The sequence below is a fragment of the Schistocerca cancellata genome, chromosome 6, assembly GCF_023864275.1.
Source record: "Schistocerca cancellata isolate TAMUIC-IGC-003103 chromosome 6, iqSchCanc2.1, whole genome shotgun sequence".
Taxonomy (NCBI): domain Eukaryota; kingdom Metazoa; phylum Arthropoda; class Insecta; order Orthoptera; family Acrididae; genus Schistocerca; species Schistocerca cancellata.
Genome location: NC_064631.1, coordinates 39,353,041 through 39,372,372, shown reverse-complemented (window position 1 = coordinate 39,372,372; position 19,332 = coordinate 39,353,041). Strand labels below are relative to the sequence as shown.

The following is a 19,332-nucleotide window of genomic DNA, read 5'->3' as shown; positions in this document are numbered from 1 at the left end:
GTTACGTCATAATGACGTCACATCATATCCAGGTTGGGTGAACTTAGCATCCTCCCTCACTCGCTGGCTGTACAGCAAAACGCGCTGCGCTCCTCATCTGTGCTCCCAGGCGAGGCGCCTCTCTAAACGAACCGCCCTATTGGTTAAAACGTAACACTGTCTGCTGCAGACAGGTTGCGCTTGCGCAGTAGCATCCTCAGCCGCACAGTGAGGATGTAGCCACATTATGACCTTCTGCTGTAATGAGTTAAAATGGCTGCGAAACTGAACCATTTGGCTTTTTTGAGTCGTCAGCTGGTTTGATGCGGCCCGCCACGGCTTCCTCTCGTGCACCAACCTCTCCGTGTCAGTTAAGAATGTAATGCAGCATCTGATCAAAATCATCCCGACACCTAGATTTGCGCTCTACCAAAACTACGGTTCGGTGGTTAGTTTACACTACATAAAAGACGTAGTAAATGGTAGGATTATTGGTACTACAGGTAGCATTGGCGCGGTAAGAAGCATAAATGAACGTGTAAGAGAAATTACGAGCCGACGACTTCTCCTTGCGTTTTTGTTTGTATGCTACTTTGTTTTGCATATAACTGTGGTGTCACCGCCAGACACCACACTTGCTAGGTGGTAGCCTTTAAATCGGCCGCGGTCCGCTAGTATACGCCGGACCCGCGTGTCGCCACCGTCAGTGATTGCAGACCGAGCGCCGCCGCACGGCAGGTCTAGAGAGACTTCCTAGCTCTCGCCCCAGTTGTACAGCCGACTTTGCTAGCGAAGCTACACTGACAAATACGCTCTCATTTGTAGAGACGATAGTTAGCATAGCCTTCAGCTACGTCATTTGCTACGACCTAGCAAGGCGCCATTTATCCTTTGCGATGTATCTTGTGAAGCATGTACTATCAGACCAATGTGCACCAATTATGGATTAAAGTTAAGTATTCCAGCTGCAACGTACTTTATTTGCTACATTAAATTACATTGTCCTGTTCCAGACCTCACGCCAGCCTGCGTGAGCTAAAAGCGTGCATTTCGGCCTCCTCTAGCAACACGGTGTTGGCTCTTCTGCCAACACAATAATAACAAGAACCGCACATCATTCAGAGTTAGACCACTGTGCATTTCGTATTTTTACAGAACGTAAATTCCATTTTATAAGTAAAAACAGTTACTTTTGATGTAAGTACAGTTTACATGGACGCCGGCCGCTGTGGTCGAGCGGTTCTAGGCACTTCAGTCCGGAACCACGCGGCTGCTACGGTCGCAGGTTCGAATCCTGCCTCGGGCATGGATGTGTGTGTGTGTTGTTCTAAGTCTAGGGGACCGATGACCTCAGATGTTACGTCCCATAGTGCTTAGAGCCATTTGAACCATTTTGAACAGTTTACATGCACAAACATAACAAATGTATATAACATTGTTATTTTGTATTCAACAGTTCTTCATCATGACCAAAGGCGCGAGTTTCCTATTATTGTTGATAAATGTGAAAGGTGTTTATGAGTAACAGAAATGTTTTTAGGTGCACTGATCAGTCGGATCGTTATGAGAACCTACCTAAAAACTGGTAGTTCTGCCTCTGGCTAACCGCTGTGACGTGTCGTGCCATGAGAGCAGTGAGCCCTTGGCAGTTCGTTGGGGGAAGTTGGCATCACGTCTGAACACACCTTTCACCTAAATCCGATAAATTCCGTGGAGGGGACGATGAGCTCTGACGTCACTTTCAGTCACATCCGAGATGTGTTCGATCGGGTACAGATCTGGCGGGTATTGGAGTCAGCAGATCAATTGGAACTCGTCACTGTCTTCCTCGAACCACTCCATCATACTCATGGCCGTGTGGCATGGCGTATTATCTTGTTGAAAAATGCCACTGCCGTCGGGAAACCCTCGTGAAGGTGTGTACGAGGACTGCAAACAGTGTAAGATATTCCTTGGCCGTCATGATGCCTTGCACGAGCATCACTGCACCCATGGGCGCCCACATGAATGTTGCCCAGGGCGTAGTGAAGCTGCCGCCAGCTCGTCTCCGTCCCGCAGTGCATGTATCAAGGGTCTGTTCCCCTCGAAGACGACGGATTCGCGACCTCCAATCGGCATCACGAAGAAGGTACCGGGATTCATCAGACCATGCAACGTTCTGCCACTGCGCCAACGTCCGGTGCCGATGGTCACGTGCCCATTTCAGTCGTGGTTGCCGATGTAGTGGTTTTAACTAGAGATGGGCAAAACTGTTCTTTTCAGAGATTGGATCAGAACTGTTCACTCCCTGAAATGAATTAGCTCTTTTTCGTGACTCACCAGTCATTTACAATAGAAAATAAATGGAAGGCACATTGCCCTTTAAACTTGGTTTATTCCAGTACTATACCTGTATTTTGATCTTATTTGATCCTATTTTGAAGTAACACAGATAATTAGTAAGAATTTTGTATTGTTTATTGAAATTTCCACGATATGACAAAGTTTTTGATTATTGATTTATTTTGCACTATCGTGGTTTTCTGGGTGATCAGAAAATGATGTAACTTGAGATTTACATTAACAATATATTTGGTTATAATGTATTAAAATTTCATTAACCTCATACAAATACATCGCAAGCCATATATTTTTAAAGTGAACGTTTCCTTCCGAAGACGCCTAAAATCGCAAAATCCGTACCAGAATAAGAAAAAAAATATAAATTTGACTGTAAAACGAAAGTGCTGCGTATAGCCTTACGCAGAATAAAACAAGGAAAATATTGGTGTATCACATTTTGCGATACGTTTATCAGTTCGCTCGTAATTAAATCGTAAATTCGAGTGTCCATAATAAAAATCCTATAGTAAGAGGAGTCGTCAGGAACCTAATCTGATCAGTTTAAACAAATAAAAATAAAATAAAAACAAATGATGTATACATAACAAAATAATGTAATATACATAGCGGTATTACTACGAATAACAATATCCAGTAGAGACGAACTCCGATGCAGAAGCACTGAGTCGAGCAGGTCGAGCTGTGAGCTGTATTACTGCATGAGCTAAGACCGCAGAGACCAGAGTGACACCTGAGTTGCTTTGCTCAACGCTCTGGCTAGAGTCGAGAACGGTGGGGTGAGCGTTGAGCGGGCGAGTTCCGAGGTTGGGGGGAGCGGTGAACTCACCCGCTCCGAGACTAATCGTCCGTTCCCTTGCGAGCAGGTTTTTGCAAGTAGTTCCTATGTTATCCGCTAGGTGGCTCTCTGTCGTGTTGCTCGCATCAACTGCCCAGAGGGCAGGACGTGCGACTGAAATGATCGCCGACAGAGTGCGATGTGAAGTTAAGCTGCGCCAGACACTGCACACGGCAGACGACGCACAGAGACGGCACAATGCAGGCAGCCAAGGTAGAAGCAGGGCAGAGGCCGGCGCTGGCTGTGTTGTGTGGCGTGCACTGTGCTCTGACCAGCAGAGGCGCTGGTGATATGCTCCGTCTCTCTCTCTCTCTCTCTCTCTCTCTCTCTCTGCCGTGGGAAACGTTTGGAGCTACCGTTCTTTTTTTATGAATCACTGATTGTTCGCTCCTTTGAAAGATTCAACTCTATGAATTAGTTCAAGAGCGGATCCCCCATCTCTAGTTTTAACATTAGCACATGCATTGGCCGTCGACTGCGGAGGCCCATCGTTAGGAGTGTTCGGTGCACCGTGTGTTCAGACACACTTGTACTCTGCCCAGCATTAAAGTCTGACGTCAGCTTCACCACTCTTCGCTGCCTGTTCTGCTTTACCAGTCTGCCGAGCCTACGACTTTCGGCATGTGTAATGAGGGGTGTCCACCCAACCTCGCAATGTCTGGGACGTGGTTTCACCATGGTTTCGCCACGTGTTGAAGACACTCACCACAGCACTCCTCGAACACCCGACAAGTCGTGCAGTTTCTCAAATGCTGTGCTGAACTTCCAGCCCAGCACAGTCCGTCCTCAGTCAAACTCAGATAGATCGCGAGCCTTCCCCATTCTACACATGGACAGCACGCTTACTGATACTACAAGCACCGTGCGTGTGTCTGACTAGCAGTCATTCCTCGCCATGTGACGCTGCTATCGCCTGGATGGGTTTATGTCGGGAGTAGTTAGGTGGTCATAATGTTCTGGTTCGTTCAAATTTTTACAAGATGATGATTTTACATTGACATGTGTTAATGACATAAACTCAATTACTTGAAAATGTCATAAAAGGCCGAAAATTGGGTCTTAATTAAATAAGCAACAATACAGTCAAATGGCGGTGTGTTCAGTTAAAAATTATTGTATGGCTGTTCAAAAAAAAAATGGTTCAAATGGCTCTGAGCACTATGGGACTCAACTGCTGTGGTCATAAGTCCCCTAGAACTTAGAAGTACTTAAACCTAAGTAACCTAAGGACATCACACAACACCCAGTCATCACGAGGCAGAGAAAATCCCTGACCCCGCCGGGAATCGAACCCGGGAACCCGGGCGCGGGAAGCGAGAACGCTACCGCACGACCACGAGCTGCGGACATAATGTTCTGGCTGGTCAATGTAAGGTCGACGAAGTGAAGCGATGTTTCATATAATTTTGTTTCGTGTTTTTTTTTTCAACTTTTTTTTGATGAAATTGCGTTGTCTGGCCGTATGTAAAAAAATTTGTATTGTTTCTTTGTTTTTACAACACCCGCCCCTTTAACGTTTCAAATCAGCTACTAACAAATGAAATCTGAGTTAAACGTTCATAATTTTAATTTTGCTGCAAATATGTTTACTTTGAAGTAACAGGCGGATAACTGTGTAGAACAAAAATGCTCCGTAGGTTGCCAGGCACTTTATTCATCCTCAATCGGTTTCTAGACAGTTCACTGCTTCCGGTTTTCAATGGAATCTAATAAGTCACTGACCGCATACGTGAGGAAAGCGATCGTTATATGGTAACTTAGGATAGGTATGCAACACACCTAACATATAGTTAACGTGGGTACGACATTAGCTGACCAAAGCTACTTATGATAGTCTACGGTAGTTTCGCAACTCTACCGACACCTGTTAGTGGACATTACTATTAGTTCTGCCTACTCGAGGCATCAAGCGAGGTGGCACAGTGGACTCGCATTCGGGAGGATGATGGTTCAATCCCGCATCTGTCCATCATGATTTACGTTTTCCCCGATTTCCCTAAATCGCTTCAGGAAAATGCCGGGATGGTCCCTTCGAAAGGGCGCGGCTGATTTCCTTCCCCATTTTTCCCTACTCCGATGGGACCGATGACCTCGCTGTTTGGCTCCCTCCCCCAAATCAACCAACCAACCAACCTAATCTGGGTTTCAAATCTGCTGGGGCACTTAAAATGCGATGTCTTAAAGTCTGTTGAGGTTGGCAGCACATTCTTTCTCAAGAGTCGAAATCAGAGAAGGTAGTGATGTTGGATGCTGGGATCTGAAGCGAAGTTGACGTCCTAACTCATCCCAGAGGCATGAAGATTGGTTCAGGTCGGGACTCGAACCTGACTAGTCCAATCCAGGAATGTTATAGTTCAAAAACCGTTGCCTCACATATGATTTTTTATAGCCTGGTGCATTTTCATACTGATACCATCAATCATTGTCTCCGAACCGTTCCTCTACGAACTACACAATGCTGCACTGTGTGTTCATATCCTCCCCCGTTTTTTTAAGCGCAATAGGGGGACCACACCCTAACCACGGAAAACATCCACATAACCTAACACTTCCTCCTACGTACTTCACTGCTGGCGCTACATATGATGGTAGGTAACTGTCTTTAGCACTGGCTAAGCGCAAACCTTTCCACGTGATACAGAGTATCACGTGATTCTTCGTCCACTCCTTTCCAGTCACCCACTGTCCAGTGCCGTCGTTCCTTGCACCACGTTGAGCGTCAAAATGGCTCTGAGCACTATGGGACTTAACTTCTCAGGTCATCAGTCCCCTAGAACTTGAACTACTTAAACTTAACATCACGCACTTCCATGCCCGAGGCAGGATTCTAACCTGCGACCGTAGCGGTCTCGTGGTTCCAGACTGTAGCGCCTAGAACCGCTCGGCCACTCCGGCCGGCTCACGTCGAGCGTCACTTAGTACAGAATACAGTAATGTTTGGCTTATGAGGAGCTGCTCCACCACTGCACCCCATTGTTTTTAACTCCCTACACACCCGTCACTGTGCTACCTGGGCCGCTTATAGCACTTTGGAACTCACGATTGATTCCTTCCGCTGATCTCATGCAATTTTTTACAAGCACCCTTATCAGTGCTCCACTGTCCTCGTTCGTCAGATCATCAGAACATGAGGTCTGCCCGGTCATAGAGTATCTGCGGTTGTTCCTTCTCGTTTCCACGCATCACCAGCAGTCGCCTTGAGCAGCTTTAGCTGGGTTAAGATGTCCCTGATGGATGTGTTATTCGGTACAACCAATGACTCGTCCATGTGTGAAGTCACTGAACTCTCCTGAAGGACTAGTTCTGCTGTTATACTGCTTCTCTACTTGAAACTTCCCCTTTGAATGCAAAGAATGACTGTACTGGAAAACTTCTACGTTACTTGTTTGAATGCAAAGAATGACTGTACTGGTAAACTTCTACGTTACTTGATACTGAAACAGCTGAGCAAAATTGAACGTACTCAGACAGTTCTCTCTTTTTACTCATTCTGATCATCACTAAACTAACACACAACATTTTTAACGCAACACAATCCGACTTTAAATAATCCCTACAAAAGAATGCCCCTGACTAGCAATAACCTACACCTTTCATGAATCACTTACTTCACAAAAATCTTCGTCACTCGAACTACTGCAATACAGCGAGCGCCAATACTGCCGGCTAAATAAAAGATTCTAACTACAGAAGGCACTAACTACTGTTAGGCATAGTTAGCAAATGAAAGATTTTTATAGAGAACAAACAATGTATTTATCTTAATAGTGTTCAAAAGTCATAATATATCAGTTCATGACGTCCAGTCTTACAAATTTCCTTTTTCTGACGGACGCACGTCCAGATCGTCCGCTCATAGTAACCTCTCAGAACTCTGGCATCTCTCTCCCCACATCCACCACTGCTGGCGGCTCACCTCCAACTGTCCAACGCTACGTGCTGGTCACATCCAACTGCCCGATACTACACAAGCGAATATTCCAACAATGAGTCCAACCAGCCACAGACTGCACACAGCGCAGTCAGCCATTTTCATACAGAGCACTACGTGGCGTTACTAACATGAAAACCTAAACAGCATACTTACATACTGACAACGCAACACTACCCTCCTCCTTTTATACTGGCAACCCCGCCTCTCATGACATCTAGTGGTCATTTCCACATTACGTTGGGTGTCCCGATAGTTGCGATCAGATAGTCTACGTAGTGTGAAGTCGTCAGAGATGATAATCGTCTACTGACAAGGGCACATTGTAGAATATTATCCTCGTAAACAAGAATATTGTCATTGAAAGGCTCATACAGCTGGTACGAAATTAGCTTACGGTATTCGCTGATTATGAAACATGGACTGTGCGGCTGGTCCCGGCGGAGGTTCGAGTCCTCCCTCGCGCATGGGTGTGTGTGTTTGTCCTTAGGATAATTTAGGTTCAGTAGTGTGTAAGCTTAGGAACTGATGACCTTAGCAGTTAAGTCCCATAAGATTTCACACACATTTGAACATTTTATTGTGAAACATCACTTTTCTTGCTCGTTCTTTTAGTTCAGTTTAACACTCAATTGCGCCAACGCTTCACGCCGAGGCTGTAATTTTCCTAGTAAAAAATGAAACTCATTATGTGGACGTACCAGTCGTGGTCTAGCAATTGTGTCGAGGAAACAGGTTATCCCGCTTTGTACGCTTGCATTTGAAGATTGACGCTCGCACAAATAACTCTAAATTTCCACGTTAGCGTATTGTTACTGCAGTGATTTATGATCTTTTATTAGCGTATTCCAGTGCTTGTTTGTAAGTAAGCATTACATAAGTTTTAACGAGGGAGAAGGATTTTTAACCTGTCTTCGCACCTCTAAACCAAAGATGTAATAAAAAGTGGAAATACATACTTTTTAACATGAAGTACGTAAAAATAACAAACTGTCTCCAATCACTAGATGTGTTACTACATATAAAAGCGCGACGCGTCTTTCTCTAGAACTAGACCCCACAAGGGTTCGAAATAGGCCACGGCGTAAACCTTGCTGCTTTAACACTACGGGATTTCATGGAATCACGTAAGCACCGAAATCCCTGTCCGGACATCCAAATCTATGTTTACCGTGATTTTCCTAAATCGTTAAGGCGAATGCCAGTATGGTTTCTACACTGGCAATTTCCTTCCTTGTTCTTCCGCTATATACTCCGTCTATAATAACCTCGTCGTTGACGGGAGAATAAACTCCAACATGGAGAGCCATATATCCCTGCCTTAACAGATGAAGTATGAAATATGAAATAAAAAATGAAAAAAAAAGAAATTCACAACGAGGGAGTTATGCAAATTTGTCACAAATCGCTATTCATGTAGGTATCGACGGAGAACGTAAAAGTGTAAACTTCTGGCGGCCGATGGATGAATGTCTGACGCTGCAGTGCAGTTTCACTGCACAGCGGCCAAAGATAGTAAGTAGGGGACACGTCGATGCCAGGGCATAAAACATTTGCGAATTTTATTCCGTGTACTCGGCTGGGCAGTAACTGCACCTCGCAGACAGACGCGTGAACAATATACGCAGATGCCAGCGTTTGGGAGAGGATGTGTAGTTGGGCTAAGTCGGTTGGAGTAATCGGCGAATCGCTCGTCATTTGAATAAGAGCGACGCCACAGTGCGACGATGTTGGCACGAATGGATGAACCATGGCCGAGCACAGCGTCAAGGAGGAAGCGGTCGGCCTAGAGGTCCGGCAGAACGACAGGACCGAGCAGTCAGGCCCGCACTCGAAGCCCCTGATTCATCATTATTATCGATGTGACGTGAAGCTCGTGCTTCAGTGGCCGCAAGAAAAGTGGGCTGAGCTCACAGCCGACTACAGTTGACCTCTGTACACCAACAAGCCAATATGCAGTGGTGTCGGCCGCATTCGGCCTGAAATCTCATCGACTGGAGTAGAATTGTCTTCAGCGATGAGTCCCGCTTCGAATTAAGCCCCGATCGCCTGCGAAGACTTGTCCGGAAACGCCCCTGTCAGCGGTGAGATATCGCATGACTGCCGCCCCGCCATACGGCCCGACAACCAGTAGTTATGGTCCGGGGTGTCGTTTCATTTCATAGCTGGACCCCTTTCACTGTCATCCGTGGCACCCTTACAGCAGAGCGGTACGTCGGCGATATCCAACGGCCCGTTTTTTTGCCATTCATGACGAGCCATCCTCACCTTATATTTCAGCAAGATAATGCCTGCTCGCACATGGCGAGAGTTTGTACTGTTTGTCTTCGTGCTTGCCAAACCCCACCTTAACCATCAAGGTCGCCGTATCTCTCCCCAATTGAGAACGTCTACATATATACACCGCTAGCCACCAAGCAGTGTGTGCCGGACGGCTCAATTCGCTCAAGTCCACTCGCGGATAGCGCGAGGGAAAAACGACTGTCTGAACGCCTCAGTACCAGTTCTTATGTTTGAATGGTGATCACTGGGCGATCTGAAAGTTGGTGGTAATAATATATGCTCTATGCTCTACATCCTCGGCGAAGATCGGATTTCGGAATTTAGTGAGCAACTCCTTCCGTTTGGTGCGTCGTCTATCTGCAAGTGTATCCCACTCCAAACTTTCTATGAGATTTGGAACCCTCTCACGATGGCTAAATGTACCAGTGGCGAATCTTGCCGCTCTTCTTTCGACATTTTCAATCTCTTGAATGAGACTCAACTGGTAAGGGTCCCATACAGACGAACAATACTCTAAGACTTGACGCACTAACGTATTGTAAGCAATTTGCTTTGTTGAAGGAGTGCCTCGCTTCAGGATTCTACGAGTAACAATAAACTACAATCTAGAGTTTGCCTTACCCGTTACTTGTCTAATCTGATCATTCCATTTGAGATCATTTCGAATAATCACACCCAGATACTTGACGGACGTTACCGCTTCCAAAGACTGGGCATTTACTTTGTACTCGCACATTAATGGGGATTGTCGCCTTGTTATACGCAATTGGTTACACTTACTAATATTCAGAGATAACCGCCAGTCATTACACCACACATTTATTTTCTGCAAATCCTCATTCATTTGTTCACAACTTTCGTGTGATACTACTTTCCTGTAGACTATAGCATCATCAGCAAACAGTCTAATGCCGCTGTCAGTACCATCAACCAGATTGTTTATGTAAATCGTAAAAAGCAGAGGACCTATTACGCTGCCATAGGGCACACCTGAAGTTACGCTAGTTTCTGTTGAAGGCACCTGGTTCAGGACGACATACTGCTCCCTGTCTGTTACAAAACTTTCTGTCCAACCGCTTATGTCATCGGATAGGCCGCAAGCACACACTTTTTGGAGCAAGCGACAGGGCGGAACTGAGTCGAACGCCTTTCGAAAGTCGAGAAATATGGCATCAACCTGGGAGCCGGTATCTCGAGCCTGTTGTATATCACGCACAAAGAGCGTCACCTGTGTCTCCCATGACCGCTGTTTCCTAAAACCGTGCTGATTTCTGCAGATGCGCTTCTCAGAGTCTAGAAACGTCATTATATCAGAACACAAAATATGTTCCATGGTTCTACAACAAATCGATGCCAATAAAATTGGGACATTATGGGGAGGGCCCTGCAACCAGCTCGAGATTTTTACGATCTAATGCGCCAGTTGGACAAAATTTGGCACTCTAACAGTGGAGGAGATCCAACAACTCTATCAGTGCCAAGCCGAATAACTGCTTGCATAAGGGCCAGAGGTAGGTGAACGCGTTATTGACTTGCTCAATTTGTGAAGCTCTTTCTCTTGAATAAAATATCGAATTTCTGAAATTGTAATCATTTGTTTGTCTCTACATGTACATCACATCTATCATTTACGTCCTATTCGCATATTCCTTCCCGGTGGGTTTTTTTCTTTTTTTCCCTTATAGAGTATATCCGGACTGAGGGAGGAGCACGTAAAGTAACACACTTTTATTTTTGCTATAATTGCTTTGAAGGGCTAAATGGTTATATGACTTATACAATTCGACTCAATAAATGAAATGTAATATTATAGGCTTTCCCTTGTGTGACGGGTAAGAAAAACATGGAAACGTTGCGTCAAGACGGCGTTGTTATTCGGCTCATATTGCGGGACGATTTCGTCACTCATCTGAGTGGTGTCAGAAGGAAGCCAGGCGGTGTTTTACATAACGGTGTTAGACAGCCGTCCAGAAGAAGGTGTCAGCCGGCGGGAAGAAGCGTCAGTTTTTATGAGAACATCTGCTGGAACATTCCAGGGCAGTGGTTAAGACACTGCACTCGCGTACGATGGGACCGGAATTCAAATTTCCATCCGTCCACATTCAGTTTTACACTTTGCGTGGTTTCCTTAAAAAGACTAATCCAAATGCCGGAATGATTCCTTTGAAAAGAAGAAAACTGATTTCCTTCCGCAGCCTACTCTAATCTAAATTTGTTCTCCGTCTGTTACCACCTCGATGTAGACGAAATGTTACCCTTAATATTTCCTTTTTTTCTTCTTTATTCGAGATTTTAAGCAGTAACTCCCCACCCTCGATTCTTTAATGAGTCGAACGCTCGTGTATAAAACAGCTCGAAACGTCTGATTGCTTTAGAAATGAGTTAATGTGTTAAATATGTAACGTTAAGCATGTAAAAGCGCTTTGGCTGAACACACATCTCAGTGTTTATCTCCTGAACTATGCGTCGTACAACGCTATAATTTTGTAAGTGTATTCAGCGATACGCGTGGATACGGTCTGTAAATTGTGTTGCGAGTAGAGTTATAGTAAAGAAGTAATAAATTAAGTTTCAAATTACATGTGGTTTGCTGGAAGTCGCTAAGTGATCTCGTTCTCAAATGTTCGAAGAATATATTCTGCGTTATTTGCGCGCCGAGCACTTAGGCTGCCTTAACTGCCTCAATAAATATACAGTTTCTAATTGTAATACTTCAGTTATTAACTGAGACCTGTAACGCAAGATTACATGTCGTAATGAGTAGATTATAACAGTATTTTAAATTTTTAATTTCTCTAAATAATTATACGAAATGTTGAAAATAAAACTTTTGCTGCCTCTGTAAGTCGTTAATAGATAGCTGCAACAATGTTCTTGCACCGTTGTAGTCCTTTGTTAAGATAGGTAGAAGAGTGCAGGAAGACCATAGCTGCGACAGATTGCACGCAATGGCAACACGAACATTACGGAACGATAGACAGGATGAGACCCAAAGGCAGATGTCGTAACGAGGTGATTAGAAAGATCTCACTACTTTGAAAGGAAAAGTAGTTGTAAATCTACTTTGTCCTACTGCCTTCCTTCGTTCTAGATTTCCACATTATGTCCTAAAGCCTACTTGGTCAAAGCGACGTAGTTAGGAAACACAAACAATAGAATAATGCCGTGCTCAATCCCGAAAATTATTCAGTATCCCTCGCGGCTCCAGACTGTAGCGCCTAGAACCGCACGGCCACTCCGGCCGGCAGTAGTGTAGGCTACCACGTTGTGTTTCGCTGTCATGGCTGTCGTTATAGGCAGTTATCATAAATCGTGTCATATTCGCTGAGAGAGCATTTTAACACAGGGAACATGGATTTGTAAAGATCACTTGAATGCAACAAATCATTGCTTCCTTCGCATTCGAACTGACGTAACTTTCGGACGCATTCATTTCGAGATGGGAAGTTTGAAAATATCGAATACGATTAGAGTTGATTTAATATAGTTGCTTACGTTACTCGTCGCCATATTTTGAGCCTGACATATGACATTTGCCTTCCTTTTCTTTTGTACTGCTCACAGTGGCAGCGGCGTCAAGCTGTTCGCGGAACTGTTACATAAATGTTATGAGGAAACAGATTCGGAATACATGTTAGCCGCTACTACAAAAGGTTTACATGGATTGACAGGACGTTTTCAGCGACTGGTTCTGACGGCGGGGAAAATATAATACCTTTCACACATACAGCAGCTAATTAACTTCCTTTAGGATGAACACTCAAGGAGACGAAATTATCTTTTAGAAACAATAGAACGAATACACAGTGGCTCCATTGTCTCTAAGGGACGCATATAACGATCTTAGCGGTTGAGTTGCGGCTGCGTCATCGTTGAGTCGTGGGAAGTGTTCGCTTTGTGCATTCTTATTTGATCCGCTGTTCCTTCTCTTCAGGAATCGCTTGCGTTGTCAGCAAGCCATTCAAGCAACTCTTCGACAACAGATTCCGGGATACCTCAGAGTATTTGGTGAAACAAATAACTTATTTTGCAGAAGTGTTAGCATTCAAAATTACATCACTGTTGTGACAATTTTACAAGGAGCGAAGTAGTAGGTCAGACAGTATGTTGTATGCAAGCGCAACATACAATTTTTTTAGTGATGAGAATAGATTGAAATAAGCTGAAATGAAGTGAACATATGTCACTGCAACAGTAGGGTCTAGCTTTGAATATGGTTTTGTTGCCGTTGTATCACATAGATCAAACAAGCTCTTTATGAAGATACATTCTAACCAACATGACTGCAAAGGAAAATTTACTACCGGTGCAACTAATATAGCACACTTCCACATGCTCTCGAATACACATAATTTTTTAGAATTCCGACATTTAATTGCGTTCTCCTCAAGTTAATGTCTCTATTTACTGTACCTTTTCAAACAAGGTGTATTGAATAGATACCTTCCGACCTTGTTAGGTCACCGTAATAATGCTGTAAATGGGTAGTGTTGTGGACTGGCAAGACAGCCAATCCACTAGGAGGAAGCCGAAAGGCACGCGTTTAAGCTCACGCAGGCTTGCGTGAGGTCTGGAACAGGTCAAGTAATTGACACTAGCAAATAAAGTACGTATCTGCTGGAATACTTAACTTTAATCCATAATTGGTGAACATCGCTCTTAACGGTACATGTTTTACAGCATCAATAGTAACTGGTAATGACGCCTTGCTAGGTCGTAGCAAATGACGTAGCTGAAGGCTATGCTAACTATCGTCTCGGCAAATGAGAGCGTATATTGTCAGTGAACCATCGCTAGCAAAGTCGGATGTACAACTGGGGCGAGTGCTAGGAAGTCTCTCTAGACCTGCCGTGTGGCGGAGCTCTCTGCAATCACTGATAGTGGCGACACGCGGGTCCGACGTATACTAACGGACCGCGGCCGATTTAAAGGCTACCACCTAGCAAGTGTGGTGTCTGGCGGTGACACCACAGGTAGAAAGTTGAATTTCAGTTGATCTGCCATGATTAATGTTTGCCTGACAATCGTGAATTAATTCATTCAGTTTTCTGGACTATTCCATGCCCATTCCATTATTTTTCTTCTTACTCCTACTTTCCCTTTGTTATGACCACTGTAGGACTGCCGATTCGTTCATAGAATGGGTTTGCTCTTCTCTCATAACTTCTTCACCCTCTTCCTTCTTCTCCCTCACTCTTCTTCTGAGACCTTCAATGTTCTCTTTCCTGGTCTGCTCCATTGATGTTCCTCTGTGTGTTCTTATCCCATTCTGTGGCTCTTACCGGTACTGTTTTAGTTGGTGTGTCCTTATTCTTCCAGTTGTCCTTTCCTTAATCACAATCTCAGATCTGTTCCTTCTCGGTTCAACAACCCGTTCTGTTCCCACTTTCTTTCTCATCCTAAATATTGTCTCCCGAGCTCTTCTGGTATTTCTAGTCAACTCCACCTTGTCCTTGTGAGTATGATTCCTTGTGATGTTGTCGTCAGATTCCAATACTACTTTTCCCTTGATCTTTGTTACCACCTTTCACCTCCTTTTTTGAGCCTAGTGACTTCGAAATGATTTTATTCTTTTCTTTTCCTGTTATTCACAGTTTTTTCCTAGCTTTATCGTCTCCGCCGCAAATAATACCAGGTTCTTCACTGTTCCCTTGTAGGTTCTGATTTTTTGCGTTTGTTGATATTTTATTTTTATTATAAACTCCTGATTTTACAGTATCCATTCCGTTCCTTAAACTTAGTACATTTCAGAAAACAACGTCATCACAATCATCACGCATCGATGAGTCTTGAAGGAGATATCTGTGAGCTTTTTATGCTTAAATACATTCGGAGCCGATCTCTGAAGAAATTTACAACGAACTTTTGACAGGAAACGTAGGCAGCTGTACATAGGATCTGGTATATTATTTATCTGTTACAATATCCCTGAATGCGCGTAGAGGTAGAAGTTTTCCTGTAATAAAACGTCACCGAGTCTTACTGCTGCAGCTTAGCGATAATTATGAAATCGACACCAACTTCCTAGAATGTATCGTGAAGGTCGACCAAATAACGATGATTTTTGAAAGTAAGATAAATAAACCTGTTTCAGTAAACATTGTGTTTCTGTTTTCCTCTGTTTAGCATTTCTTTTTAAATTGCCATTGTTAATCATATATGAAATCTATGTCTTACACAAGTGTCCTCACCGTAATCGAAGGCAAATTCACAACAAAAACTCTTGCTGTCTTTTAGTAACATGGCAGAAAATAATTGTTTTGTTGTTTGTTTGCAGGACAAGGATGAGCAGACGCAACTGGAGATGAAGCACCGCAAAGAAGAGGATGACCTGTACAGGAAATTTGCCCGCCAGCGGGAAGAGGAAGACAAGAGGATTCGGGAGGAGTTTAGGGTAAACTCATTTATATTCAAGTTAAAATAGAATTGCTGTAGATTATACTTGTTCTTCACTTAGTATATTAACTATCGTATGGCAAAGAGTGCGTCCCATAAAGCCAAAACGCACTACTGATCACGTGTATACGGCGTTCAAGACCTGCAATGAAAACTTAACACCTGTTATAGAAAGTAAGATTCTTAAATTCTCCCATCAGAGACAGACCTGATAACTGAAATGAATAACAATTCTTAGGCCTCGTCGCTTCTCTGTAGTAGTGGTAGTTCCTGTGTAGAATGTTTTAACTGCAGTTTTATGCCGTGACAGTAGATTATATTAGCATATTACCAAAAAAAAAACATTAATCATTCGAACAAATTTTTGGCAGGAATTACGAAAGTAAATACCTATGAGCAGCAATCAGAACAATAGCTAGAAGCTGTAAAACATGTTTACGTACAACAGTATTCCATATTTTGAAATTTACTAATCGTTTGATTACCTTTTGCATATTTCATTTTAACACAAAAGAACAAACGTTAGTAAAAAATACATTTTTTCAGTAAGTTTACCTAAGTGAAAATCTATGAAGCAAAGGTTAACGAAAAGGTTTACTAAGGTAGAGTTCTTACGAATTGTGGTACGAAATCGTTCTTCTATAATCTATTAGCAGAAGCTGTACTACATGTACTCAACCTTAATTTCTTGGTTTATACGTCTTAATACAAAGAGGAAGGAACTTTCAGATCAGTCTCTAAAAATACTGTAATCTACAGGAAAACATCATCGCTCAGTAAGTACGAAAATCAGCAAAATGTGGACAAAGCTGCGACCTATTTGCAATGAATTTTACATCGCTTTAAATCAAGGCAGGTACAATATAATGCAAATAAATAGAAGAAAAATCCGGCATCGTGCAGTTGTTATAATGTTCTGGAGTTACTAAAAACAATTTTTGGAACAGTAATGTGAGGCAGTATGAAGTAGCATGACTCATTAAATCAACTGTATGGAGGGTGTACGTATCAGATAAAATTAAACTACGGTACTGCTAATTCTTCGTCACTGCTCATGTTTCTGTGATCACTGTCAAGTCTGCCTAACGGAGGACATGTAAAGTATTCAGACAGGCTGCTGAAATTACAATCAGATGGTCAGAAGGGATTGGTTGAAAGAAAGAAGACAGTGTACTAGCCGAATGTTGAGCAAATTTAGATACATACTGTATGTGGTATGGATTTTTTCGATCGAAAACTTCACATAGGGATTATGCAGAAAGATAAAATAAGGTACGGCGCGGATAGGAGTACAGTTATTCATTTTTCGCTTACCTCGTTCACTAACAGACCAAGTCATTGTACAGAATACTCGCCGCCATCCACTGATAGGCTTCTTGCGAAATATCGGTGGAGGTCTCTCATTGTTACGTAAAAACTGGAGAGACAGTCACTTTATTGTGTTCAACAAACCCTTACACTCATCAAAAATCGTAATTTCTGACGGTTTACTGTAACTACAACTAGTGAGATGGGAAGCATAAAGGATCTGAGCAAAGTCTTGGCAAAAAAGACCATAAATCTGTGAAAGATTAAATGTAATGCACGGAGGCTGCCTTGCTGTTTTCTTCTTCACCTCCTTACGGCCTGTAGGCAGCGGAATGGTCTAATGGCAATCCTCCATGAGATAATCGTCTTTTTTTCCAATATAAGTGGCGTCTTCTGAGAATTCTGCTCGTTACTTTCCTCGTTTTCATCTTGCTTCTATTTTCCCGTCTATTACAGCAGCACAACAAGATGAGTGACGTAGTAAACAACTGATTCAGCTATAGAGTTATTTTAAGTTATTTCCATTATAAGCAAGTTCCTCTTCCGTATTTCTTCATACTTTCTTCTGCCTGTTTGGGGTAGGCACAGCATGCGGAGCCAGTATCTGGTCTGCGATTCGTATGTTGCAACGCTCTAAACAGGTTTTTTTTTTTGTTGTTGTTGCAGAATCCTTTTCCCCTTTAATAAAATATTCATAGATGTCACAGAATATACGTTCCATTGAATTCTTCTCTCAACTGAGTAATTGTAAAGCAGAAGTCTCTCCTATATGTTACACCAAAAATAAGTACAGGGCTATTACAAATGATTGAAGCGATTTCATAAATTCACTGTAGCTCCATTCATTGACATATGGTCATTACACACTACAGATACGAAGAAAAACTCATAAAGTTTTGTTCGGCTGAAGCCGCACTTCAGGTTTCTGCCGCCAGAGCGCTCGAGAGTGCAGTGAGACAAAATGGCGACAGGAGCCGAGAAAGCGTATGTCGTTCGTGAAATGCACTCACATCAGTCAGTCGTAACAGTGCAACGACACTTCAGGACGAAGTTAAACAAAGATCCACCAACTGCTAACTCCATTCGGCGATGGTATGCGCAGTTTAAAGCTTCTGGATGCCTCTGTAAGGGGAAATCAACGGGTCCGCCTGCAGTGAGCGAAGAAACGGTTGAACGCGTGCGGGCAAGTTTCACGCGTAGCCCGCGGAGGTCGACAAATAAAGCAAGCAGGGAGCTAAACGTACCACAGGATGGTGCTCCACCGCACTTCCATCATGATGTTCGGCATTTCTTAAACAGGAGATCGGAAAACCGATGGATCGGTCGTGGTGGAGATCATGATCAGCAATTCATGTCATGGCCTCCACGCTCTCCCGACTTAACCCCAAGCGATTTCTTTCTGTGGGGTTATGTGAAAGATTCAGTGTTTAAACCTCCTCTACCAAGAAACGTGCCAGAACTGCGAGCTCGCATCAACGATGCTTTCGAACTCATTGATGGGGACATGCTGCGCCGAGTGTGGGAGGAACTTGATTATCGGCCTGATGTCTGCCGAATCACTGAAGGGGTACATATCGAACATTTGTGAATGCCTAAAAAAACTTTTTGAGTTTTTGTATGTGTGTGCAAAGCATTGTGAAAATATCTCAAATAATAAAGTTGTTGCAGAGCTGTGAAATCGCTTCAATCATTTGTAATAACCCTGTAGGTACCCCAAGTTTCTGAAATCGTTTATCCGTACTAGATTTCTCCCTGCAACCTGATAACATTATGCTCCTTTCTCCGTCTACAGTTCATCACTTTCGATTCTTCTTCCTCTTACTGACCTTATCCCGTGTCTCGACGGGATCGGCGTGTTATTTCGCATTTGGCAATGTTAGTGATAGTGGGTGGCCGGCAGCCCTTCTTGACGCCAACACAACTTCCCGTGATGGCATTTGTGTACCCTATATGTCACCCTATATGTCTGTGTCTAGTGTTATCTCACGTGCAAGTGTCGAAGCTGAGTGGCGGTAGGAAGATACAAGACGACTTAGACAAAATTTCCACTTGGTGTACCGCGCGGGGTAGCCGCGCTGTCTTACGCGCCTTGTCAGGGTTCTTGCGGCTCCTCCCGGCGGTAGTTCGAGTCCTCCCTCGGGCATGGGTGTGTGCATTGTCTTTAGCGTAAGTTAGTTTAAGTTAGATTAAGTAGTGCGTAAGCTTAGGGACTGATGACCTCAGCAGTTTGGTCCATTAAGACCTTACCACAAATCCA

General features: G+C 43.6%; 1 protein-coding gene across 1 annotated transcript in view; it reads left to right on the top strand.

The window, feature by feature from the left end:
* The window catches only part of LOC126191197 (hillarin), a 618,826-nt gene that overhangs the window by 483,475 nt on the left and 116,019 nt on the right, over positions 1-19,332 (top strand). The window contains exon 3 of the mRNA XM_049931992.1: positions 15,649-15,765. Coding sequence (XP_049787949.1) covers positions 15,649-15,765 — 117 coding nt within the window. The remainder of the gene's footprint in view (positions 1-15,648; positions 15,766-19,332) is intronic.